This window comes from Megalobrama amblycephala, linkage group LG6 (assembly GCF_018812025.1).
Source record: "Megalobrama amblycephala isolate DHTTF-2021 linkage group LG6, ASM1881202v1, whole genome shotgun sequence".
Classification (NCBI taxonomy): domain Eukaryota; kingdom Metazoa; phylum Chordata; class Actinopteri; order Cypriniformes; family Xenocyprididae; genus Megalobrama; species Megalobrama amblycephala.
This window is the reverse complement of record NC_063049.1, coordinates 28,849,443-28,876,463: the sequence shown is the minus strand read 5'-3', so window position 1 is coordinate 28,876,463 and position 27,021 is coordinate 28,849,443. Positions and strand designations below refer to the sequence as shown.

Here is a 27,021-nt window from a genome sequence, read left to right as displayed (position 1 = left end):
ATGTTTGCAGATATTTAAGAAACATGCTAAGTTCACCTACTTGTTTCTCAGAAAAACAATGCTACAGCCAGATATTCTACTTTGAAAATGTGCGTTCTCTGTCGGAATGTCTGTTTTTGTTTTGGTCTGTGCGAAACCTCGTGCTGCAGTTTATCCAATAGTATTTCGGCATCACAGGTTGCCAGTTGGCGGAAAACACCGCGTATTGCAGCCATGGAAACCAGCAAACAAACTGGGTCAGAGAATCAGGCAATAACGTCAGCTGCGCGTTCTTGCTCTCTTCTCTGTCACGGTGAAGTGACACACATCCGCACGGGCGCCTCCTCTCACTCGTCTCATTCGCTCCGGTTAAGTAGTGCTTGTATTGCGCATAAATTTAGTCATTCCCGCAGGTTTCGCGCGCACCACTGATCTATATAAGTGAAGCGGACAAGCCACGCTCAGTCTCAAACAGAGACAGAAGCCAAACAGAGTCACAAGTACCAAAATAAGGGCTTTCCTGCGCTTAAACTGTCAAATACATACAAAAGTATATCAAAACCAGAGGCACAGGCAATCTTGGCAAGTACACAGATAAACAATGTCAGTTTTTAATCGTTAAATAGCTAAGAAAGTGAACTCATGTTGTGTGTAACAGTATTGGGTCCATTGAACACCGTTCATAAACTCTTAAAGGGACAGCAGTCCAATATTCCTGCTGCTGTGTGTCATGTTAATCAAAGAACAAAAGACAAAGAAAATCACTTTCTGCTCTTGACTGAATACGTTGTATAACTTTAATAGTAAGAATTATTTGCAATAAAGACTACAGAAATTAAGGTAACCAATGCAAAATAACACAATGTGTTATTTTACATTTGATTACTTTAATTTCTGTAGTATTTCTTACCTGAATAAAAACCCAGTTAACCCGAAAAACTTAGTTTCATAGCTCTCTTTATTCTATTGCATTTATTTGAGCTGCTTATATTTTATTACTGACTTTTACTTGTTTTTTTATGAAAATAAAACTCTGCATTGAAGAAAAGTAGATTTTTGTTTGTATATGTTGTCATTTATGGTTCTTAGAAAGAAAATCGGAATCAGCAAAAAATAGGTATCGGCCGATCACACTAACAAAACAATCGGAAATCGGAATCGGCCAAGAAAATTGCAAATCGTTGCATCTGTACTAAAAAGCCTCTGAATCTATCTAAATATCTCTATGAACAACAGCATATCAAAACAGATAAAACAACTCAACAGCTTAGAGTGTTTAAGTCTCCTCAGCTTTCATTGTCAATTGCGCTCCCTATTGTGGCTGGCAACCATATGCTGTAAAAGCTGGCAACCCGCGACTTTGAACGAGGGGGCGGGCCAAACAATATTTTGAATTTGGACTGCAGTACCTATTTTGAACACTGGGTGTCATTATTACATAGAGCCCCTTTAAAGGGTTAGTTCACCCAAAAATGAAAATTCTGTCATTTATTACTCACCCTTATGTCGTTTCACACCCGCAAGACCTTAGTTAATTTTCGGAATGCAAATTAAGATATTTTAGTTGAAATCCGATGGCTCCATGAGGTCTGCATAGGGAGTAGGGCTGGGCGATATATCGCATGCGATTGTCACGCGCATTTCGTCAGTAAAGCCGGTTCCCTGATTACCGCTAAATCGCCATCACCTGCTTTTAAATGGAGCGGCATTTAATAGACAGAGCCGTAGATCACTGACAAACCACGCAATATCGCGTTTATATCGCAGATGAATCGCCTTCGATAATGAACACGATATTGCGTAGCTTATCAGTGAACTACGGCTCTGTTTATTAAATGCGCTCCATTTGAAAGCAGGTGATGCCGATTTACCGGCTTTACTGACGAAATGCGCGTGACAATCGCATGCGATATATCGCCCAGCCCTAATAGGGAGCAATGACATTTCCTCTCTCACGTGATTTCAGCAGTTTGACACACGATTTGAATCATGATTTGATATGCTGATTAAATTATGCTCCGAATCTTCCAGAATTATTTTGTTATTTTTGGCGCACCAAAAATATTCTCCTCGCTTTATAATATTAATATTGAACCACTGTACTCACATGAACTGATTTAAATATGTTTTTAGTACCTTTATGGATCTTGAGAGAGGAAGTGTCATTGCTCCCTATGCAGGCCTCACTGAGCCATCGGATTTCAACTTAAATATCTTAATTTGTGTTCCGAAGATTATCAAACGGCATGAGGGCGAGTAATAAATGACATTATTTTCATTTTTGGGTGAACTAACCCTTTAACAATCACAGCTGGCAGATATAAACAATAATTTTATGCAAATAACTCTAATTTAAATAAGCAGACCAGCTGACAATAACACTAGAAGAATTTAAAAATTGAAGTGCTTAGGGAATAAAAGGTAGTTTGGACCAGTTTTTCATGTATTGGGGAATACAATACCGTCGGCCAGATGGCAGCGCAATCTTAGGATCTGAAAATGATTTATTTCGGTCTTTTGAGAGGAACTTCCCCAAACCGGAAGTGCCTCCCATAATCTAAAACGCAGTAGGCTCCTGTGGAAAAAGCTGTAAACACTACTCTTTTACAAACGATAAAAACATAATCAATGTGGAGGAACTGTCAAACCATTATAAAAGGCAAGTCTTCTGCAGTCATACAACAACTTTGGGAGAGGAACAAACTGAAATTTAAGTCGTTATTGACTGACAGTCTAGTTTTCCCATGTAAATCACCTGACATTCCGGACACGTGATGACGTTCTGCGGGGACTCGAGAGCGCGCAGGCATGTGTTGCAAAAGATGTGACCGCACAGCAGCACGTGCGGGAGATTTCCCACTGCTTCATCTTCTGGACAAAAACAACACAATGTACCAGTTGAATAAACTCACAATATTTACATGTCTATACCATGACAAATACATAAATGTTAATTTTAACGCTTTTCTGGAATCTTCATTCAGTCACGTGTTTTCAAACGTGCAAGTGTAGGATTCGATAGAACAAAACGAGTAGTAACGTAAAATACACTTTCGATTTTTTAGGTTTTGTTGTTTGTTACCGGGTAATGTGTAGGATGCGCCACAGATATTGCAGGCAACCGCCGTCTCCGACATTTTGCAAAGAACTACTGTGTGTGTGACGCTATGACCTGTTTCATTAACTGATGAGCTCGCTCGGCAATCGCCCAATCAGAATCAGCCATCGCTGGGTTTATGTCCAATCAGAGCCTTCTTTACTTTCCCACCGCTTGCTTCGATATGCTATAATCCAATCAGAAGTTCCCTTTTAATTGAGTGGCGATATCTGAGATGTCACCTGTTCGATTATGTATTACGGCATTTACTGTACAATAAAAAGGAGTTAGTTAAATTTGTTTGCAATTGTTATCCTATTTTGTTATTGTCAATAGCCATTTCCCATAGTTTACATTTTTATTTTAACTTTTGGATACATCCAAATTTCAATCTCAATAAAAAATATTCTAAATGAATAAAGGTTCAAAATCACTAGCCCGTTTCCGTATGTCAGAATAATGAGAAAATTTCTTGTAATTATGACTTATTTTCTCGTAATAATGAGAAACATTCTCTAAATAATGACTTAGTATCTCATAATAATGAGAACATTTCTCGTAATTATGACTTATTTTCTCGTAATAATGACTTAGTTTCTCATAATAATGAGAACATTTCTCGTAATTATGACTTATTTTCTCGTAATAATGACTTAGTTTCTCATAATAATGAGAAACTTTCTCATTATTCTGACATACTAAGTCATTATTATGAGAAACTTTCTCAATATAATGAGATACTAAGTCATAATTATGAGAAAGTTTCTCATTATTATGACTTTCAGAATTCTATATTTTTTTTACTCAACTGTGGCGGAAACGGGCTTCCATACACTAGGCCTATTGCTCATAGTTATTAGGGTTTTTTTCTATTTTCACTTTGTACCCAAAAATTAACCTGACAAAAACTCCTAAAATCTCCTTTTGGTGACATTGTGGTTTGTAAAAATGGCATAAAAATAAAGTAATTACAGGTAGGGTTTTATTTATTTATTGTTTGTTTGTTTGTAAAAGTTAAAAGTTGTAATTCAGTTAGGATTAAAGTATGGGTTAGGGTTGTGTAATGTCCCTATAGATAGATGAGTAACTGTGTGTTCAGGAAAACCCAACGTTATGAGGACAAAATGTCCCCACAAAGATAGCAATGTTCAAAATCCTTGTCCTGAGAAAAACAGCTTATAAATCATATGTGATGTTTTTTGAAAATCTAAAAATGCTGAAAGTTTTCTGTGATTGGTATGTTTAGGAGTATGTTTGGGGTTAGGGGACAGAATATACAGGTTTTTTAGAGGATAAAAATCATTATGTATATGTGTGTGTGTGTGTGTGTGTGTGTGTGTGTGTGTGTGTGTGTGTGTATGTGTGTGTATTGTGAATGTATAAAAGTGATTTTGGCAGTGAGATTAGATATTGTTAGATAGAACAAAATATATTAATTGAAATATGGGTCAGTACATCCGCACTGGTCCTGATGCCCAGCCCCATCAACAATTTGTATATATATTTACACTGTGCAGGCTATAGCTATTAGTGGATGTGTGCTCTCTGTCTTGTGAATCGAGGGTTTTTGATGATACCATGTTGCATTCTCTGTGGACATGACTTACATTTCAACAGTCACATACCCAAAAATGATATTGCATGGAAAATGTTATTGTGTTAATATGCAATTGTCACAGAACAACCTGTTGCGTCCAACTGGGAAAACCTTATATCCTGGACCCATTTACATACATATAAGTGAAATTCTCTCCACATTCTTTCTCTATCTCTTCTTTATCTTTGTACACAATTTTCTTTGTTCTTTCTGTCTAATTACATATTTACTTTAATACATTCTAGGAATGACTGAAATATCTTACATGTGTATATTTGCTGATTTCAGAAGAATTTTTGATGATAAATGTTAATGATTTTCACCAACAGGAAGGGAATATTTCAAAACAATGATACGAGAGAATAGGTCGTTAACTCTGTATTGTTCAATAATCTGTCAGCCAACAGGTAAAATGCAGTAACTACAGTTTTGTGACAGACGTGTCTAGTTTAACTATTCTCAGATTATGAATTTATATTTATATTATATATCAGTTCAACAATAGATTTTTTTCCCCCTCTGTTTTGGTTTTGGCACAGTTACTGCATTTTCAGCTTAGTTCAGAGGGTTGTTTTACTTTAATCAGTAAAAGAGGTCAACAGACAGTAGTGTATGAAGGCCTCATTTCTCATTTTTTTTCTTTTCTATGCAAATGTCAGACTAACTAAACGCAGCAGTATAAACATGACAAAATCAGACAAAAATCAGAATACATAATGGACAGTCTGATGGAGTACAGCGAGGACAGGATGATTACAGTTTGAGCAACCGTCAATCAAACTGGCTATGCATCTGGTGAGAAAAGAGGCTTAGGTTTGTCTGACCATTTACTCATCCAAAAAAGGAGGGGGTAGGGTATGAGGATAAACGGGCTTAGGAATTATTAAAGAGAAATATTCAGTAGATTCTTATGGAAATATTTGTCGAAATATCTTACTTCCCAAAGACAAAGAGCTGTAATTGCAGAGTTTTTTTTTTTTTAAAACAAAGTATAAACATGCTCTCCTGTCAAAACTATAGCCAAATGTTGTACAGACAGATCTATATCTCATTATGTTCCAAGATCCCGCCTCCTAAATCCTCCCCCTGCTGCTCAGAGACACAAACATAATCTTCCATCTTTCAGAGAGGAAAGACAAAAACATTGCTCTGATAAATCAAAGTGTGGAGCTCGTGAGAAGAACGAGAACATACCCCTGGATTTTGTATTTCTTCCTCACTGAAAGGAAAGCAATAAGTGAGGATTACCCTGAGGCAGGTGATGATATGGAAACATTGATCTGATCAGTCCTCTAAATCACCTCCAAAATCTTTTTACCTGAATTTTGACTATGGGACCATTGCATGAGCCAGGATGGCAGAAAAGAAGCCGAATCAAAAGTTGTGGGGAATACCAACACTCCAACGTAAGTAAAGCAATATATACCATATACACAACACATGAGCATATACCAATATTGCAATGAGAGAAGTTTTAAATAAAGGTAAACTATATCATAGTTAATATGGCACATTCTTACATCCATTCAGCATAATGACATTGATTTGTTTTATTGCCATCACACTGTTTTGCCAGATCCATGCAACAAAAAAACAGACCTACGCCATGTCTGGTGCACAGCTATGATTCTCCAGATTTCTATGATTATGAAGATTAACAAAACACATACACAGCAGTGATTCTGATAAATAAGAGATGCAGCAACACAGTTTTATTTTATCTGTACAAGTGCATATTGTCACCTCCTTCAAAAGAATATTTTGAAGAATTAAGCTGTCCATTAACTTAATAAAACAGGAAAATAAGATAATATAAAAAATAATTTAAAGTTGTTGTTTATTGGTTTATTTATTAAGGGACAATACACATTAATAATACATTAAAAAAAGTAAAATGTGCCAGATTTAGCCAGATTGGCTAATTTTTCATCTGTAGTCCCTATAGGCAACACAGCAATAATAGTAATAATATCAGAGCCCTATAGCCTTATAGTGCTTCGACATGCAGTATATGGTTCAGCAGTGCCTTGGGCGACTCAAATTCAAGTCCTCTTCTGTTCTGTTACCTTCTCTCCGCTCCCAATGCTTCCCACCTCTCTTTATCCTGTCTAACAAAGGCAAAATGATTAAAAATACAACTTAAAAAATTAAAGTCCGCCTGTAGTCAGTAATTTTGTCCCTTAAAAATGATCTTTGATCACCAAAATGACACATTTAAACATTTTTTCCTGTGAAAAAAAAGAAAATCGTCATACCTTTAAAATAGCTTGAATGTAACTACACCCTTGCCTCATTTATTATACATGGTGGATCTATGAATATGCTAATTATTCCGCCTCCACTCACTCACACAAGCTCAAAGATCCACTCGGTCAACTTACTGAGGTAACCGCTCCACAATGGTAGCCTATCGCTCTTTACAATGACAGACACATAACGGTAATTAATATGATTAGCCTTTTGCTTGACTACATTATCGAACAGCTAATAATGTGTTGCTAATGTTACATGGTCAGACAGCTGTCTTCTAACAATCAGTATCCTTAAGGGGCTCGCACACTGGATGCGAAACTCAGTGCCGTGACACGTGTTTAAAATTCGAACGCATTGTTTTCTATTGTTTTCCGAGTCGTAGCTGGGCGCCGCGGACAGGCGCCGAATGTCGCCACCGGTGTGCGTACACTCATAGAAAACAATGCGTTCGAATTTTAAAGATGTGTCGCGTCCGGTGTGCGAGCCCCTTTAGAAACACTTTGAACACCTTAACGTCAGTCATCATAACATCGTTATGCATCATACACCCGCTATATCGCCATATATACCCTTTTTTATATATCGGGATATATTCTCTAGAGACTCTCCTGCTTCATGGTTAATGATATGCTAAAGGCTGCTGAAACATTGACATGATTGGTTACAAGGTAGTTTGTGACGTCAGAAACACCAGCCATTTCAAACCGCGGGTTTGAGACTGTCTTTAGATAACTGCAGTTTTAAAGACAAAATACTCAGCAATGGTGTTGACTTATGAATTTGCACATGGTTTGTCTTAAAGCATATTAAAACACCACATAGACATATAAACAACATTAAAAACTTGATTTTCACCACAGGAGGACTTTAAAATAGCTTGAATGTAACTCTACAACCTTGCCTCATTTAGTATACGCGATTCTATGAATATGCACATTAGCCTCGCCTCCACTCACTCACACCATTTCAGAGATCCACTAGTTGACGATCACACGTTGACGTGATCGGTTACAAGGTAGTTTGTGACCTCAGAAACACCAGCCATTTCAAACTGCATTTTTGAGACTGACTTTGGTTCACTGCAGTTTTAAGGAGAAAATCCAAATGGTCATATTTTGTTTTAGTCACTCAGTATAGCTTCTTGGTTTTTAAAATATTATATAAATATAATCAACAATTTATATCAACACTTTTTTACAATTATGCTCTTAAACTGATCAGCATGGCTGCGATTACCTGTATGTTATGCGATGCTGATTATCTCTCTCTTTTTTTATTGTATTACACTGCTCTCTCTTATTCTTTCTTTAGAAGTCCTCTCAGCGCAGACAGTCGGCTCCCTCTATTATTCTCACCAAAGCCCTTACAAAGTCAAAACCTGTCTCCAGGTATGATACCAGCTGTTCATCTCCTGAACTTCTTTCCACAATACCACATCACAATCTTTGAAAACTAAAAATGTGTACATGAAATAATGCATATGATTTCAATAAACATAAATATCAGACTGCATGGCCATTAGATTATTTTACAGTCTCAGTTTCAGTGAGCAGTTTGTTTCCCACTTCTAGTATCACAGTCAGTGCCTGTGTGCATACAAGAGGCTTCTGAATATATTTGCATTTTACTGAAAGGACACAATGAAGAGATGCTACCAGAAGCAGACTGTGTGTGGTCTCACAACCATACATCTGCAGCATGTGTGTGAGTGTGTGAAAGTGAGACACAGAGAGTTGTCTGCTGTCAGACGAGTATGTGTACCTTCTGAAGTCTACTTTTGTCTGCCGTTCAGCTGTAACACTAGAGCTAATTTATCAATGATGCATGTGAAAGAGCGATCAAGATTAATTACAGATGGATCGATAAACTGGATGTGTTTTCTTTTGCAAACATTTACGGGAAGATGCCTGGCCATGGGAAATTGTATTTTGTGTGTATTTTCTGATGTTGTCAGTTTTGTCTAATTTTGTCTTGTGTGTGTGTGTCAGGGATTGCGCATCTCAGGTTAGCCATAACACTTACGCCCTGATCCAGTCTCTGCTCAGCCCGACGAGGAATCTCATTTGCCAAGGCAATGTGCTACTGCAGACAGGCCTTCAGACTCAGGAGAGATTCCTCATCCTCTTTACAGACCTTCTCATAATCACCAAGGCTAAGTATGGAGGAGAAAATACACTTAGGAGAAATACAGTTTATCAATGATTAAATTATCAATGAAATGCACTGCTTTTCCAAAGTTTGGGGTTAGTAAGATAATAAGTCATATGCTCACCAAGGCTGCAATTATTTGACTATAATACAGTAAACACAATAATAAAAGGTTTTCTATTTGAATGTATTTTAAAATGTAATTCATTCCTGTAATGGCAAAGCTGACTTCTCAGCATCATTACTCCAGTATTCAGTGTCAAATGATCATTCAGAAATCATTCTAATATGCTGAATTGGTGCTTAATAAACATTTCTTCTTCAATGTTGAAAACACTGCTTAATATTTTTGTTGAAACCGCAATACATTTTTAAAAGGAATTAAGAAGTTCAAAATATTTGAAATAAGAATCATACATTGTATGATGCCTTTACTGTCACTTTTGGATAAAAATAGTAATTTCTTTAAAAAATAAAAATGCTGACCCCAGACTTTTGAATGGTAGTGTACAGAACAATAAAATAAATGTGGATGGTATAGTTCTGATAATTTGATCTTGGAATAATTTGACATTGTTTTTTTTAGGTCAGTAATGCAGGTGAAGCAGAAGGCGTGTGTGCGTGTGAGTGAGATGTGGACAGCCAGCTGTGTGGAAGAGGTGTGTGAGGCCAGAAATGTTTCAGAGAGGAGCTTCGTCATGGGCTGGCCAACTTACAACTGTGTGGCTACTTTTAGGTACACACACACACACACACACACACACACACACACACACACACACACACACACACACACAGTTACTATATACTATATAGCTATCTAATTGACCCACTGATTTTGTTTGTGTGTGTGTACAGCACTTCAGAAGAGAAAGAGAGGTGGCTATCTCTCATTGAAAGGTCAGTTATTTTACTTATTTTACTTAATAAATTAATTAATTATAATACAAAAATGAAATAAACACCTTTATCTAATTTTTTCTCCTTTTTTAAATTAAAAGTTGTATAAAAGAAGAGAAAAAGTGTGACAATCCAAAGATGATTCCACTCAAGATATTTGCAAAGGATGTTGGGAATTGTGCCTATGTAAGAACTGATTTTTTTTTTGTGCTCTTAAAATTATGTATTGTAGCTCTGATATGTAAATGAATGAGAATTTGATTTCATCTCTCTAGGCAAAGACTCTTTTTATCAGCAACACAGACTGTACCTCTGATGTCATTAGCACAGCACTGCAACAGTTTGGTCTTTCGGTAAGTTAACACTCTACACTATAGCGTATATTAATACAAACGCGATTCCAAAAAAGTTGGGACACTGTACAAATTGTGAATAAAAAGGAATGCAATAATTTACAAATCTCATAAACTTATATTTTATTCACAATAGAATATAGATAACATATCAAATGTTGAAAGTGAGACATTTTGAAATGTCATGCCAAATATTGGCTCATTTTGGATTTCATGAGAGCTTCACATTCCAAAAAAGTTGGAACAGGTAGCAATAAGAGGCCGGAAAAGTTAAATGTACATATAAGGAACAGCTGGAGGACCAATTTGCAACTTATCAATTGGCAACATGATTGGGTATAAAAAGAGCCTCTCAGAGTGGCAGTGTCACTCAGAAGTCAAGATGGGTGGAGGATCACCAATTCCCCCAATGCTGCGGCGAAAAATAGTGGAGCAATATCAGCAAGGAGTTTCTCAGAGAAAAATTGCAAAGAGTTTGAAGTTATCATCATCTACAGTGCATAATATCAGAGAATCTGGAACAATCTCTGTGCGTAAGGGTCAAGGCCGGAAAACCATACTGGATGCCTGTGATCTTCGGGCCCTTAGACGGCACTGCATCACATAAAGGAATGATACTGTAATGGAAATCACAACATGGGCTCAGGAATACTTCCAGAAAACATTGTCGGTGAACACAATCCACCGTGCCATTCGCCGTTGCCGGCTAAAACTCTATAGGTCAAAAAATAAGCCATATCTAAACATGATCCAGAAGCGCAGGCGTTTTCTCTGGGCCACGGCTCATTTAAAATGGACTGTGGCAAAGTGGAAAACAGTTCTGTGGTCAGACGAATCAAAATTTGAAGTTCTTTTTGGAAAACTGGGACGCCATGTCATCCGGACTAAAGAGGAAGAGGACAACCCAAGTTGTTATCAGTGCTCAGTGCAGAAGCCTGCATCTCTGATGGTATGGGGATGTATGAGTGCGTGTGACATGGGCAGCTTACACATCTGGAAAGGCACCATCAATGCTGAAAGGTATATCCAAGTTCTAGAACAACATATGCTCCCATCCAGACGTTGTCTCTTTCAGGGAAGACCTTGCATTTTCCAACATGACAATGCCAGACCACATACTGCATCAATTACTACATCATGGCTGCGTAGAAGAAGGATCCGGGTACTGAAATAGCCAGCCTGCAGTCCAGATCTTTCACCCATACAAAACATTTGACGCTTCATAAAGAGGAAGATGCGACAAAGAAGACCTAAGACAGTTGAGAAACTAGAAGCCTGTATTAGACAAGAATGGGACAACATTCCTATTCCTAAACTTGAGCAACTTGTCTCCTCAGTCCCCAGATGTTTGCAGACTGTTATAAAAAGAAGAGGGGATGCCACACAGTGGTAAACATGGCCTTGTCCAAACTTTTTTGAGATGTGTTGATGCCATGAAATTTAAATCAACTTATTTTTCCCTTAAAATGATACATTTTCTCAGTTTAAACATTTGATATGTCATCTATGTTGTATTCTGAATAAAATATTGAAATTTGAAACTTCCACATCATTGCATTCTGTTTTTATTCACAATTTGTACAGTGTCCCAACTTTTTTTGGAATCGGGTTTGTAATTAAATTAATGAATGAATAAGTAAATAATAATTATTATTATTATTTTTTTTATAACTTATTGATTGATTTTGTCTTTGTACACAGGGTGGAATAAAAGATTATAAGTTGTGGGTATGTTCAAAACAAGATGAAACTCCATACCCTTTAATTGGTAAGAGTTTATAATTAATTCTAATATCATCATAGCAATCAGACATTTTAACTAGATTAAAGTGCTGTTGTATTAGTATGTGATACTTTCCATGATACTTTCCATACACAGTACCTGTTTGTAAGGGGCTTTTGTTCCAACAGGTCACGAGTTTCCTTACAGCATTAAGATGAGCCACATTCGCCAACTGCAGCAAGATTCAGTGACATCTTCTCACAGGCAGATGGCGCTTTTGCCTATTGATGCTCACTGCCAGTTCTTCCTGAGGCCCAGTCAAATAAGCAGCACCCTCACAGGTGAGAGATGACTACCATAGTATAATATTTTTGTATGCATTAAATAACCAACTGTATTTTACAGTTTACTGAAAACTATTTTTTAACTTCAGCTAAGATTTCCCTCTGCAATAATGGTAGTCTGCCTCAGCCCACACATCTATGTCAAAACAGACACACAAAATAAAGGCTAACCATTAAGCCATATATTCTACAAATACCTACCTTATGGAATAGGTTTTGCTTGAAACCAACAGCTTGTTTCCATCCCATGTCTTCTGACACTCAAATCTCACCAATCCCTTCACCCCTAAATCTAACACATATACACAATATCTTGAAACATAATTGCCTCTTTTCTCGCTGGCCTCTCTTGCATACATTTCTCCTAGCAGAGCGGAAAAGCAGCAGGAGGATGTCTCTTATTAGCTGGGCATTTAAACGAGGCTCCAGCATTGAACAGGCTGTCAAATCAGAATCTCCAGGCCACATCATTACTCCAGCTTCTGGTCATCTGTTTGGTCGGCCGCTCAGTGATGTCATAATTGACAATACCCTGCCATCACCCATTGTGGTAGGTACTGTATGTACTAAAAAACCCTCAAATGTGAACCTGGACCACAAAACTAGTCATAAGGGTACATTTTTTGAAATTGAGATTTATACATCATATGAAAGCTAAATAAATAAGATTTCAATTGATGTATGGTTTGTTTGATGTATAGGACAATATATGACTGAGATAACTATTTGAAAATCTGGAATTTGAGGGTGCAAAAAAATCAAAATATTGGGAAAATCGCCTTTAAAGTTGTCCAAATGAAGTCCTTAACAATGCATATTACTTACAAAATTATATATAAAGTATATATATATATATATATATATATATATATATATATATATATATATGTGGTATAGGAAAATTACAAAATATCTTCATGGAACATGATCTTTACTTCATATGCTAATGATTTTTGGCATAGAATAAAAATAGATCATTTTGACCCATACAATGTATTGTTGGCTATTGCTACAAATATATCTGTACGACTTATGACTGGTTTTGTGGTCCAGGGTCACTAATTTTAGGCAGTTAAAAAGGTTATGGGTGAATGTGATTGTAACAATAGTATGCCAATCCATATACTGTACAAATTCTCAAACTTCATAACATTGAGAATGATTGACTGAAGTCGTATAATACTAAACATTAAGATTATTACAGTATATAACTGAAAAGCTGTATATCATCATTATTCAATAATGTTGAAAATAACTAAGAAGTTAAGTTCTTATTAGTTTGAAAAATCTATAATAATCAATGTATGTTAAAATATGATATAATTACAACAATTTACAAAAACAGTATTATACCATTACATAGTGTTAACACTAATAAAACCACCTGCTCTTTTTAAAGGACATGCTGAAGTGTTTGAGCACAGAGGGGGCCGTGACACGTGGAATATTCCGCCGCTCTGCCGGAGTAAAGGCCTGCCGAGAATTGAGGGAAAAACTGGATTCTGGTCACTATGGAGAGCTTCTGAGTGGAGAATGTGTACTTGTTACCGCTGCAGTGTTTAAGGTAAATAAGGCGAAAATGTGAACTTTTACAATGTATGTACTACGGAAGAGGATTAGGGCCAAGCAATAATAAAAAAATTAAAACCATCTCGAGATTAAAGTTGTTAAATTTTGAGAAAAAACTCGTTAAATTTTGAGAAAAAAGTTGAAATAAAATGTTTAGAATAAACTCATTAAATTACGAGAAAAAACTTGTTAAATTTTGAGAAAAAAGTTTAAATAAAATGTTGAGAATAAACTCATTAAATTACGAGAAAAACTTGTTAAATTTCGAGAAAAACTTGTTAAATTTCGAGAAAAAAGTTGTTAAATTTCAAGAAAAAAGTCTAAATAAAATGTTGAGAATAAACTCATTAAATTACGAGAAAAAACTTGTTAAATTTCGAGGGAAAAAAGTTGAAATAAAATGTTGAGAATAAACTCATTAAATTACGAGAAAAAACTTGTTAAATTTCGAGAAAAAAGTTGAAATAAAATGTTTAGAATAAACTCGTTAAATTTCGAGAAAAAAGTTGAAATAAAATGTTGAGAATAAACTCATTAAATTTCGAGAAAAAAGTCTAAATAAAATGTTGAGAATAAACTCGTTAAATTACGAGAAAAAAGTCAAGATAAAATGTTGAGAATAAACTCATTAAATTACGAGAAAAAACTTGTTAAATTTCGAGGAAAAAAGTTGAAATAAAATGTTGAGAATAAACATTAAATTACGAGAAAAAACTTGTTAAATTTCGAGAAAAAAGTTGAAATAAAATGTTTAGAATAAACTCATTAAATTACGAGAAAAAACTTGTTAAATTTTGAGAAAAAAGTTGAAATAAAATGTTTAGAATAAACTCATTAAATTTCGAGAAAAAAGTCTAAATAAAATGTTGAGAATAAACTCGTTAAATTACGAGAAAAAACTTGTTAAATTTCGAGAAAAAAGTCAAGATAAAATGTTGAGAATAAACTCATTAAATTACGAGAAAAAACTTGTTAAATTTCGAGAAAAAAGTCGAGGTAAAATGTTGAGAATAAACTCGTTAAATTACGAGAAAAAACTCGTTAAATTTTGAGAAAAAAACGTGTTAAATTTAGAGAAAAAAGTCGAGATAAAATATTGAGAATAAACTCGTTAAATTACGAGAAAAAACGTATTAAATTTCGAGAAAAAAGTCGAGATAAAATATTGAGAATAAACTCATTAAATTACGAGAAAAAACTTGTTAAATTTTGAGAAAAAAGTCTAAATAAAATGTTGAGAATAAACTCGTTAAATTACGAGAAAAAACTTGTTAAATTTCGAGAAAAAAGTCGAGATAAAATGTTGAGAATAAACTCATTAAATTACGAGAAAAAACTCGTTAAATTTCGAGAAAAAAGTCGAGATAAAATGTTGAGAATAAACTCGTTAAATTACGAGAAAAAACTCGTTAAATTTCGAGAAAAAAGTCTAAATAAAATGTTGAGAATAAACTGTCACATGATCCTACAGAAATCATTCTAATCTGCTGATTTGGTGCTCGAGAAATGGTTCTTGGAATTATCAATCTCGCAGGTTGCGCTGCTGTGATACTTTTTTTTTTTTTCAGGATTCTTTGATGGACAGCATTTATTTGAAATAGAAATCTTTTGTAAAATTATAAATAAATGACTTTACGTCTGACTGTCACATTTGATGAATTTAATGCATCCTTGCTGAATAAGTATTAATTTAACAAACAAACAAAAAAAAAAACTCACAGACCCCAAGCTTTTGAACAGTAGTGTAACTCAAGAATACACATTGATTATATGATGGCAACTCTGTGTTCTCATACCTGTATATCTGATTGATAGGATTTCTTACGCAATATACCTGGAAGCCTGTTGTGTGAGGAGCTCTATGAGCAATGGCTTCAAGCACTGGAGCAAGATGGAGAAAGAGATGGACACATGACAGAAAAGAACATGCTACAGGAAGTTCAGAGGTAATGTTCTAGTAACACTCGGATTACTTTTGTAATGCTTGTGTACTCAGTAAAGGATAAAACCTTGATAATGATGGATCAGGGCTATGATATTACTGCACACCTTAAAGCAGATTAGTGGCAAATTTCCTCTATGAGTTATATTATCTCATCGTTAATATGAGTTGGTTTGTGTTGGTTGTTTAGATGTCTTGATTCTGCCCACATTCACAGGCTTGTTCAGCTCTTGCCTAAAGAGAACGTCCTGCTGCTGAGAAACATCATAGCGATGCTGCACCACATACAGCTCAATGCTGAGCACAACCAGATGAACTCTTTTAATCTGGCTGTGTGTATTGCACATAGCTGTCTGTGGAATAGCAATCTACAATCTCAGGAAAAAGACGCCAAAAAGGTGAGAGCACACATGCTTTATTATTACAATTTTTTTTAATAATATCTGCTGAGTACATGAATATCCGCTTAAGTAATCATCATTATTACATTTCAAAGAACATGAAAATGACATTGGAAAGGAAATGTAATAGCAAATGTAATCTGTACACAGGTGTGTGACCTTGTGCGTGTCATGATTGACAACTGCTGTGCGTTGTTTGGGGATGAAATTATAACCCTCTTAAAGGATTTGACTGAAGACAATAGAAGCAACCACGGATCAGGTTACTATAAATACATCATGTTTCAACACATACACACCAATACAAAACTAAAAACTACACTGTATAATATTTTATCAGTCTAAAAATTGCTTTAGCTAAATGAATTGCTTTTTAAGTCTAAAATATTAGTTAATATGACTAAATCACACTGGCAAAAAATAAAAATAACCCTTGTTAAAAAAATTATTAAAGTTATATCAAACTTTATAAAAACTTTCATTTATTAAAAAATATATTGTTTGTTTAGATGTTCTTCATAAATGTTATAAATCCTGGCTCCAATGCCAAATGCAATGTGGTGTTTATAACATATTCTTTACCCAGTGTTATTTTAGTATTATTTATATACTATTATATTATTTATTAATAATATTTTGAATAAGCTTTTTTTAAATATTGAAAATATTCAATATTTTTATTTTAGTTTAGGTTTTAATTTCTTATGTGCTTTTTACATCTTTATTAGTTTTAGTTTTTTTATATTTCTATTACAATTTATAATTATATTTTTATTATAGTTTTAGATTTAGTAATTTTAGTACTTCAACTTAAACATTTTACATCAGGTAGCTGGCAAGATAAAATTTCTTTTTTTCATCTGATATTTATATTTTATTTCAGCTGTACATTAACAAGTTTTTAGTTAACATTAGCCACACTGTCTTTACCTAAAATGGGGGTCTTACCAGTTCAAAATAACTTCTTAAAGTAAAAACGGCACATTTTCACTTTTTACATTTCTCTTCTCTTTCCGCCTCTAGTTGGGTCCCTGCAGCAGATGTCAGACTCAGGTTATGAGAGTCTAAAGAACGAGGTGAATACTGACACAGAGGACACTTCTAAGACCCGTCCTCTTAAAGACAGTCGTAGTATGGACTCACTCATGTCACTGAGTGATTGTGACCTCGACTGCCCAGAAAACAACCTTGAGTCTTCCAACCCACTGGCACAAATCAGGACCTTTACATCAGCTGTGCGTCAACCCCGGTCCCTTCAATTACACAGACACTCCATGCCTAACATTGCTTTGATTTCTAATGAACAGAAAGAAATGTCAGAAAGTGGAAAATATCAAGAGGTTGAGAGACCTGAAGAGGTCAATGATAACGTGTTTTTGGAACACAGCTTTCAACTACTGAATTTCATGAAAGAAAAACAAACTTCATCATCCCCAGTAACTTCACCAACAGTCTCATCTGTGAGTTCAATGGACAGTCCCTTTTCTCCTAAGAACTCTCCAGCTAGGGGACAATCTGATTGGCTTATTCAAAACAACACAGATTACCAACATCCAATGAACCTGTCGAATGAGGAACTGTGTCCAGCACATCATCAGAGGAACATTGCTGATGTTGAAGGGGGTTTACAGTCTAAAGTGACAAAAAATCCACCTTCTTATCAGCAGGCCTTGCAACAGCTAAACAGAAAAACGTTCTCACAGACTCCCACTCGAACGTCTGTGAGGTCCACAGGGCAGCTACATAAAGGAAAAGGCCTTTTCTACAAGGGGCCCGGGAGCCCCACACACAGGCCTTTAGGGGACCACCAGGTGTCTTCTGCTCCTCAGAGCTTCAGGTCTACCGGTCAAACCAAGAAAGACAAGGTACCACAGAGTGTGTTTTATGGACAGAGCTGCAAGTTGACGGTGCACAGGGTCAGGGGACAGAATGCATGTTTGAAGTCCAGCAAACTCTCTGGGCAGCAGTTGAGGTTTAAAGCACTTGATTTGCACCCCTCCTCCGGGAAAATAGTTGGGGACTACTTTATGGATGCTTCCCCTCCCGGAGAGGGGCTGACAGAGAACCAGGCTATTGGGAGAGGCCGCAGACTCAGCTGTTGCAGTAGCAGCCAGTGGGTTGTGTGAAGCCAGTGGGAAGAATTATGTTTAAAAACGGCACATAAACACTGGGATACTAATTAACAATAATAACCTGCGGTTTCTTATAATTAACAATGACATGCTCCATATTACAGAATGATTACACTTTTTGCTGATATTTTAGCCGTTTTGCTCATTTTAGTTATTTAAATCTTCAAATGTCATCTTATTAAAATCCAAAAACAGTTTTTGACCAATTTTGAGCCTTTTTTGCAAATATTCATGAGCATATTTTAGTAATATTCATGAGCATAAGAACAATATGCATGAGATTGTATTTACTTAAAAGAACACTTCTTTCTTACATTTCAACCTTATGAAAGTTTTTAAAGATTTAAACGCAGAACACATACTCACATTCACAACAATAACCCCTTTTCAGGATTACATAGGGCTATAGAAGCCATTTTACATGCTGATCCTAAAAATCAATTAATTACTCATAAATATTCTGATCTTTAAAGATGGATGCCACATTTCTGAAATCCAAGATGGTTTCATATAAGCCGATATTTGTGAACATTTTAATGCCTTGTTGTAAATAACCATCATTTTTTTGACTGTATAAGAAAAATAGATTGTAAATACAATATTTTATTGTTCTTTAAAGAATGCTATTTAATGTAGGCCCAGAGTACTTACTTTTAAACTTTGTAATAATGAATAAGTACAACTGTAAATCTTATTAAAACTAGTAATCCCACCTCTTGAGTGTGACCTACTTTATTTTTCAAAGCGAGTGTTCATTCTTGCACAAACATACTTCGGCTTGATATTTCACATTCTCAATGTGCTCTTGTCAACTCTTTAACTTAGACATACTGTTATCATACAAAACAGCAAAATAATTTCAATAATAAAACTCATGTACTTGCTTGAGGATGATGTTGCATCTTTCAAATACAAAAAGACAAAAACAAGACACTTAAAAAGTTAAACATCTTATTTATTGCAACAAATCAGTTACAATTATATCTGCATTCAAAATGCATACCAACAAGATGCTCCCAGCTCTCATTGTCACACAAAGAATTGCAGAATCTGCACAATTAAAAAATTACAATCACTAAAATTATAAAAACTACTTAATGGCAGCAATGTAAATAACATTAAACGATAAATGTTATCATTTAAATTGTAGGCTTCTATTAAAATAGTACATATTAAAATACCTGCTATTAAAGATATATCCATATTGCAGTGTTTATGAGATACGTTGGGCTTTATTTAACAGATTATACTTTAGGTGGGGCTGTGGAGGACTCCTTTTCACTGTCGACTCGAGCATCAGATATCACGTCTGGCACACGCAGAATCATCCCATCCAGTTCCTTCCTCAAACACACCTGGCAGCCCAGACGAGACCTGAAAGACATGCATGCAAAATAGAAATTGATGAAGAGATTTTTTTTAATATTCAAATTTAGCCAAATCATGAATGAGCATGGAGAAAATGAGGGTTGATAACCTTTTGAGCAGTATGGTACCACATATAGGATTTCAGCGTTCAGCGACGCCACAACTGCCAGATTCAAACTGTGCTTTCACGCTTTGGCTGAGAGATGGATACCTTTTTTTTTAAAGGTTTCAGACATTTAAATGAACATAAGCACCAGTAAAACAATAAATTTAGAGTTTGTAAAATACACAGTGATGTCAGACCTCAGTGGAAGCAGCAATAACAATCCATTCAAATATAATTTGCCGGCATTTATTCATATCAGACACACATAACGGGCCTAAGTAACTATACTTTAGTTTACTCCATTATTCTCCCAGTTCACCGGCCACTTACTTGCATGTATTTCAGGAGAAACTGATGAATTCACATGCTGTAAATCCGACAGGCAGGACTCTCTGAACTGCGGCGCAAACTAAGATGGCGGCACCCATATCATTATAGATCATTTATAAAGGTTAATAGATCATTAAAAGATTATTTATAAAGATTAAAAGATCATTTATAAAGGTTTTTAAATGACAAAACACACTCACACATATTTGAGAATCAAAATATCAGATATTATTTTCAATACTTTGCATTTTAAAATACACTTCTAAATGTCTGTTCAGTGGTCGTTATGTAACTTACAGAAGACACAATTTTAAAATTGTGATAAAAAGCAGTTGCAAATTATGTACAAAATACACATAACCTACTCATCTTTGCATCAATAAAATGTGCAACACTTTATATTTGACTAATATATCATTAATTTAAAAGGTGCAATAGAATGCTTTTTTACAAGATGTAATATAAGTCTAAGGTGTCCCCTGAATGTGTCTGAAGTTTCAGCTCAAAATACTCCATAGATTTTTTTAAATTCATTTTTTTAACTGCCTCTTTTGGGGTATAATTAAAAATGCGACGATTCAGTGCATGTCCCCTTAAATGCTCGCGCTCTCCGCACCCGAGCTCGCGACTCTATAATACATTGCATAAACAAAGTTCACACAGCTAATATAACCCTCAAAATGGATCTTTACAAAGTGTTCGTCATGCAGCATAACTGATTATGTAAGTATGGTATTTATTTGGATGTTTACATTTGATTCTGAATGAGTTTGATAGTAGCCTATGTTCGGGCTAAAGGGCTAAAGCTAACATTACACACTGTTGGAGAGATTTATAAAGAATGAAGTTGTGCTTATGAATTATACAGACTGCAAGTGTTTAATAATGAAAATAATGACGGCTCTTGTCTCCGTGAATACAGTAAGAAACAATGGTAACTTTAACCACATTTAACAGTACATTAGCAACATGCTAACGAAACATTTAGAAAGAGTTTACAAATATCAATAAAAATATCATGGATCATGTCAGTTATTATTGCTCCATCTGCCATTTTTCGCTATTGTCCTTGCTTGCTTACCTGCATAAAGTCTGATGATTCAGCTGTGCACAGCTCCAGACGTTAATACTGGCTACCCTTGTCTAATGCCTTGAACATGGGCTGGCATATGCAAATATTGGGGGCGTACATATTAATGATCCCGACTATTGCGTAACAGTCGGTGTTATGTTGAGAGTCGCCTGTTCTTCGGAGGTCTTTTAAACAAATGAGATTTACATAAGAAGGAGAAAACAATGGAGTTTGAGACTCACTGTATGTCATTTCCATGTACTGAACTCTTGATATTCAACTATGCCAAGGTAAATTCAATGTTCAATTCTATGGCACCTTTAACTTAGGCTACAGCTGAATGTTTTCCTTGACATTATGTCATTTCGGTGCATGCAAGTTCCCGAACATAATGCTGGGATACGCTTAGCCTCGAATAGTGCTCCAGAGTGGTATTCAAGATAGTGTGGGTTTAGTGCATTCAAGGATTAGTCCACTTTCAAATAAAAATTTCCTGATAATTTACTCACCCCCATGTCATCCAAGATGTTCATGTCTTTCTTTCTTCAGTCGAAAAGAAATTAAGGTTTTTGATGAAAACATTCCAGGATTATTCTCCTTATAGTGGACTTCAATGGCCTCCAAACGGTTGAAGGTCCAAATGTCAGTTTCAGTGCAGCTTCAAAAGGCTTTAAATGATACCAGACGAGGAATAAGGATCTTATCTAGCGAAACGATTCGTCATTTTTGAAAAAAATACAACTGTATATGCTTTATAAACACAAGTGATCGCATTGTACGTGCTTCCACTTTCTGTATTCTTCAAAAAGCTTAAGCTGTATGTCCTACGCCTTCCCTGTTCTACTTACAGAACGAACGCAGCACCAGTTCTTTTTTTTCCGTAAGCAGAATAGGAAAGGAGTAGGACATACAGCGCAAGTTTGGCGATCACTTGTGTTTATAAAGCATGAAAGCATAAAGACATGAACATCTTGAATGACATGTAAATTATCAGGAAAATTTTATTTAAAAGTGGACTAATCCTTTAAGGGCACTACACTTGGGCACATATAAGACATGGGACAGTCTTGCGCACTTACTTCCTGTCGCGTGCACGTGCTCTCAAGTGGCCAAGACAGCAAGTATGGGTATTTGGACAGGGGAATCGTTATTGTGGCTGCGGTGTGTGTCAATGCACATGTGCAATCCTATGCATGTGTCTCAGAAAACAGTTTGTTGATAAATTATTAAAATGTTCAGACAGTATTTTAGTTTTTTTTCCCCAGACACATTTATAATCATTACTTTTGCCGGTGTTGCTGCAGCAAGCTTAATGTGTGCACTTGTATGCTTAACTTATATTTGAATGGCTTTATTATGGTTTAATTCTCTGTAATGTAGAACAATGTTACATAAATATTCTTTCTCAGCCCTGAAACACACCAATTTCTGATGGTCGGAGGAGTGTTTTTCTAGTGTTTACATTTACAGGGGAAATCAACCTATGAATGGCTTACTAATCGTTTTCTCTGCATATATGGGATAGAAAAGAGTATTTTAACATAAAAAAATGACATTTTGTCACCTTTAAATTTCAGTCTTTTCCCAATACAAAACTATAATTTCTAAAAATACCTCCTATTGTTCAGTGATTTCAAGTTTCACAGCATAAACCAGAAGTGCATGGGGTTCACTCACGTGTCTGTAAGCCCATAAGCTAAGTCCAGCATGTCCATTTCCTCATCAGAAACAGGTCCAAGCTTCTTATAAACATCCTCCTCGAAAATTAGGTGGCATGTAGAGCAGGCCAAAGTTCCCTCACATGCACCTAGTTCAACAATCCAAAACAGACACAAATATATTAGCCTACAAGCTAGAAAGACTCACAGTCCGCTTAAATTTATCAGGTGACAAGCATTAAAATACTTTTCTAAGCTAAAGGAGTAGCTGTTGACCTCTTTTTACCTTTGGATTACATACACAAAGCCAACACAGCCTTGTTGACACGGAACAAATAATTTTTACTCTTCTATGGCCCTTACATATGTTAACCTTTGCTCTTTTTCAGTCAATCTGCAATAATAACATAGGCACTTTAAAAATTATTTATCAGGAAGCCGATAAAAGTGCTTTATGTAGTAAAATTAAGTTAACTGGATTAATTAAAAATAAAAATATTAATATAACAAAATCAACCTGACTATCTTAGGTTACACCAAGGGGGTCAGTGCAGGGTAGAAACTGCACGTTATCACGTTTTATAGCAAGTGAAAGAGATATGCATATTTGTCTGAACAAATATCTTGAGTTTTTACATTATGTACAATGTTCTTCAATAACTTACCAAATCCATCAATATCTAGATCATGGTTGACAACGACATCGAGTAGTGAATCTCCAGTTAATGCTTTCACCGAAATCCTTTTTCCATCACGATTTAGGAAGTGAATGGTCACCTTCTCTTCAGCCCTGCGCAGAGACATTTTTATGATTTAAAGTGCAAAGATGAAGCCATCATCATCATCATCATTAGAAGTGCTATATGAAAAACCTATAACTATGGTTTGTTGTATCATTAAGCATCTTTCACTGAAAAATTGGGTCAAACCTTTTGTTGCTGTTAAACACACCATTGTTAAAGAAGCCAAGGGATTTCCCTTGAAATGTAGATCCCTGAAAAATGCATACTTTGGAATAAAAATCAGCCTGGGACAACCTACATTAGGATTGCTTTCGTTTTTTTAAATGAAGAAATGTTAAATCCAAAAACCAGTGTTCATTTCATTTATACTTTCCTGTCATACCACTGTTCTTCATTTTCAGTGAATTTCAGACAGTTTCTATACTGAATGGAATAAAAATTAGCCATCTATGGTTCAATACCCAATTACAAAAACATCCTGAGCATGAATTCACCTAAGCCCTGATAAAATCCTCCTGAGAAAAGACGATTTATGCATGGAGATTTAAACAAAAAGGGGATAAGAGAGGGTTTAGGTGCACTGGTCTTCAGCAGGCAAAAGATGATATTTTGAAAAATGTCAGTTTATTTTGTCCTTATACAGTATAATGTTTTGGAGTAATACAGAAGTCCCTTTTAAGTCCTTTTGATGAAAAACTTGTGACTTTATGAAATGAGAGCGAAACCACTCAGTTACACAAACAAGTGGACTACTGTTCAAAAGTTTGGTGCCAGTAAGATTTTTATTCATTTATTTTATTGTAATCAAAACTATAGTAAAAATAAGTAATATTGTGATATATTATTACAATTTTAAACAACCATTTTCAATTTTAATACATTTTAAAATGTAATTTAATCCTGCGACGGTAAAGGTGAATTTACAGTATCATTACTCCAGTCTTCAGTGTCACATGATACGTCAGAAATTGCTCAATAAACATTTCTTATTATCATCAATGTTGAAAACAGCTGTGCTGCTTCATATTTTTGCAGAAACATTCTGTGGAAACATTTGTGATATATTTTTTCCAAGATTCTATGAATAGAAACTTTTGAATAGTAGTGTAGGCATAAATGAATGAGGAGATATTTTAAAACGTTGCCCTGAACTACAGTCAAGATTGAGAAATATTTGACAGCTGAATGTCATAATTGACCACTCAGTCAGAATTAAGTACTCCAGAAAGCAGTTTATAATAAATTAGCTGTAAAATCAGAAAGATATGATGTATATATATACACTGAACAGAATCCAATATCCCCAAAATGCACCTACTGTATGTGAAACTGGCCATTGATGAGACAGATACAAACTTTTGCAATCTTCAGTTATCAATGAATCAACCACCACAAGTGTCTACATTTTTAGACACCAGGTCCAAAGATAAGAATGAGATAAGGATAGATAACAATAAAGTAAAAGGTAAGTATACAGTAAATTAAAGAGGAATACATTATTATTACACAATGCACGCATGCTCAATATACTACCATCCCAATAGCCTTGACCTACAAAAAAAAAAAAAAAAAAAAAACTCTAAGCAAGATGTTCAACCTATTGCATAACTAGAAAATACAGTGAACCCAAAAAATATCTGGACAATCAAGCCGCACTTAAAATACATAAATGTCACTGCATAAGACATTATATCAAACCAAGTGTCAATGCAAACAGATTATTCTAGACCGCTCAAAGCTTAAATGTTTTCAGTGACTTTTACCCAACTGATCTCAAGGTCATTTAGTGATTGTATGAATGATTATATCAGTCCTTCTCACGTCCGCACAGCTGTCCTAACAGACTAACCATTAGTGTAGTTAATCACATTAACTAAGAACATGTCCTATTATATTTGACAACCTCTGCACGTTTGCGTTATCAACATAATATTTATTGATTTATCATCTGACCCATAGGAAACTGTGATTGATGTCGTTTTGCTTGACAGATACGCTTGTGTTTTTGTGCTACTCGTTTTGATGTTATCTAACAACGATCAAACCTTTTATGCAAGCCACACTTTTCAGATCACTAAACCTCATTGCTCACAAAATAACAAAGATAGGTCCTCATGACTCAATACTTGTGTCATTTTAAAAGCCAGTTTCTTACCTTAGTGAACTAATGAATGTGTTTATTCCTCTACTGTGTGTGTTGCTCTCGGTCACGCATTGAGGAAACACTCTCGTTTGACTGAATGTTTGTTGCGCCGCTTTACGCATCACAGACGCACGCTGGAGAAACACTCTCAAAACACATGCCGACATTGTTATATATTTTATTGACAGGCCGCTGAACAACTAACTACCACCGTTGCATGTGTGATGGATTGAAACTGTCGACTCTTTATATGCAGCGGAAATAGAGCTGTTCAGTCGTGACGTCAATTTGTATGCCAACCCGGAAAGAATTGGTCATGTGTTCCTGTTGGAATATCATATGTTTTATTTTATTTTTTTAGAATAGCGCTTCTGGGTTTGATAAAAAATAAAGTCTGTGTTAGATATAAGATTGACTGTTATTTTTTTTATTAGAAATATGGAATGCTAAATAAAGTCATCTTCCACATAATATGTAACGTTATTTATAAAGTGTTTTATTGAATTGATTTGATTTTTATTCAATGTAAACAGTAAATATTAAGACATCGTTTTGGACTACAGATTCATTACAATTAATTCATTAAACTATTAAAACATATGTGTGTGTGTGTGTGTGTGTATGTATATATATATATATATATATATATATATATATATATATATATATATATATATATATATATATATATGTATATAACAATTAAAGCTATTGAATCAGTAAGCAAGATATTTATTTTTACTAAAATTGCATGTGAATGTGTATTTCACATTCTGAATGCATTTTCATTTTCACTTGAGACTCAAGATGACCAATCATGCATCCCACTCAGATTTCATATCAGACGTCCAGCAGCAATGTTTGCACTCATATCTCTCACCTGAGGGGACATTATGGCCACAAATTACAGAGAATATTACCGTTTTGTACACAAATACCACATCTGCCCATGCACAACCCCCACCCCCCCACCCCAACACCACAATAATAAGTTGGAATCGGTCACAGGTTTGTTCCACACAGTAGGATCTATTTGCAGCAGTCTTCATTAAAGCTGCAGTCCGTAACTTTTTTTGGTTAAAAATATCCAAAATCTGTCGGCGCCAACATGTAATGCTAATGAGCCCGAGTTAGAGTCCCCGCTCATGTTCCTTCCCCTATCC

General features: G+C 35.2%; 3 protein-coding genes across 8 annotated transcripts in view; 1 reads left to right on the top strand and 2 right to left on the bottom strand.

Moving 5' to 3' along the window:
- rnf17 (ring finger protein 17) overlaps nucleotides 1–3,220 on the bottom strand; it is a 31,448-nt gene extending 28,228 nt beyond the window's left edge. For 4 of the 5 annotated variants that reach the window (XM_048193708.1, XM_048193711.1, XM_048193709.1 and 1 more), the window contains exons 1-2: nucleotides 3,062–3,220; nucleotides 2,735–2,850 (exon numbers count right to left, since the gene is read on the bottom strand). In XM_048193708.1, the coding sequence (XP_048049665.1) occupies nucleotides 2,735–2,850; nucleotides 3,062–3,116 (171 nt within the window). In that variant the 5' untranslated portion in view covers nucleotides 3,117–3,220. The remainder of the gene's footprint in view (nucleotides 1–2,734; nucleotides 2,851–3,061) is intronic. The other variant, XM_048193710.1, reaches the window with a different exon arrangement.
- Nucleotides 3,221–5,389: 2,169 nt separating this feature from the next.
- Nucleotides 5,390–18,800, top strand: arhgap20 (Rho GTPase activating protein 20). Its single transcript, XM_048192550.1, has 15 exons — nucleotides 5,390–5,431; nucleotides 8,238–8,314; nucleotides 8,915–9,082; nucleotides 9,661–9,810; nucleotides 9,933–9,974; nucleotides 10,076–10,160; nucleotides 10,250–10,327; nucleotides 12,029–12,095; nucleotides 12,239–12,391; nucleotides 12,763–12,944; nucleotides 13,794–13,958; nucleotides 15,779–15,909; nucleotides 16,123–16,303; nucleotides 16,457–16,568; nucleotides 17,330–18,800. The coding sequence occupies exons 1-15, from the start codon at nucleotides 5,390–5,392 to the stop codon at nucleotides 18,430–18,432; spliced, it is 2,736 nt and encodes a 911-aa protein (XP_048048507.1). The 3' UTR covers nucleotides 18,433–18,800.
- Nucleotides 18,801–19,372: 572 nt separating this feature from the next.
- On the bottom strand, nucleotides 19,373–26,144 carry fdx1 (ferredoxin 1). Of its 2 annotated transcripts, XR_007185320.1 has the most exons (5): nucleotides 25,871–26,144; nucleotides 23,638–23,762; nucleotides 22,992–23,121; nucleotides 19,620–19,812; nucleotides 19,373–19,488 (listed from the first exon to the last, which is right to left on the bottom strand). XR_007185320.1 is itself a non-coding variant. In XM_048193706.1 (4 exons), exons 1-4 carry the CDS (start codon nucleotides 26,023–26,025, stop codon nucleotides 19,683–19,685), a joined length of 540 nt encoding a protein of 179 aa, XP_048049663.1. In that variant the 5' UTR covers nucleotides 26,026–26,144; the 3' UTR covers nucleotides 19,373–19,682. The 2 variants fall into 2 exon arrangements, 1 of the variants encoding a protein (XP_048049663.1); XM_048193706.1 differs by having other exon boundaries at nucleotides 19,373–19,812.
- Nucleotides 26,145–27,021: the final 877 nt, after the last annotated feature.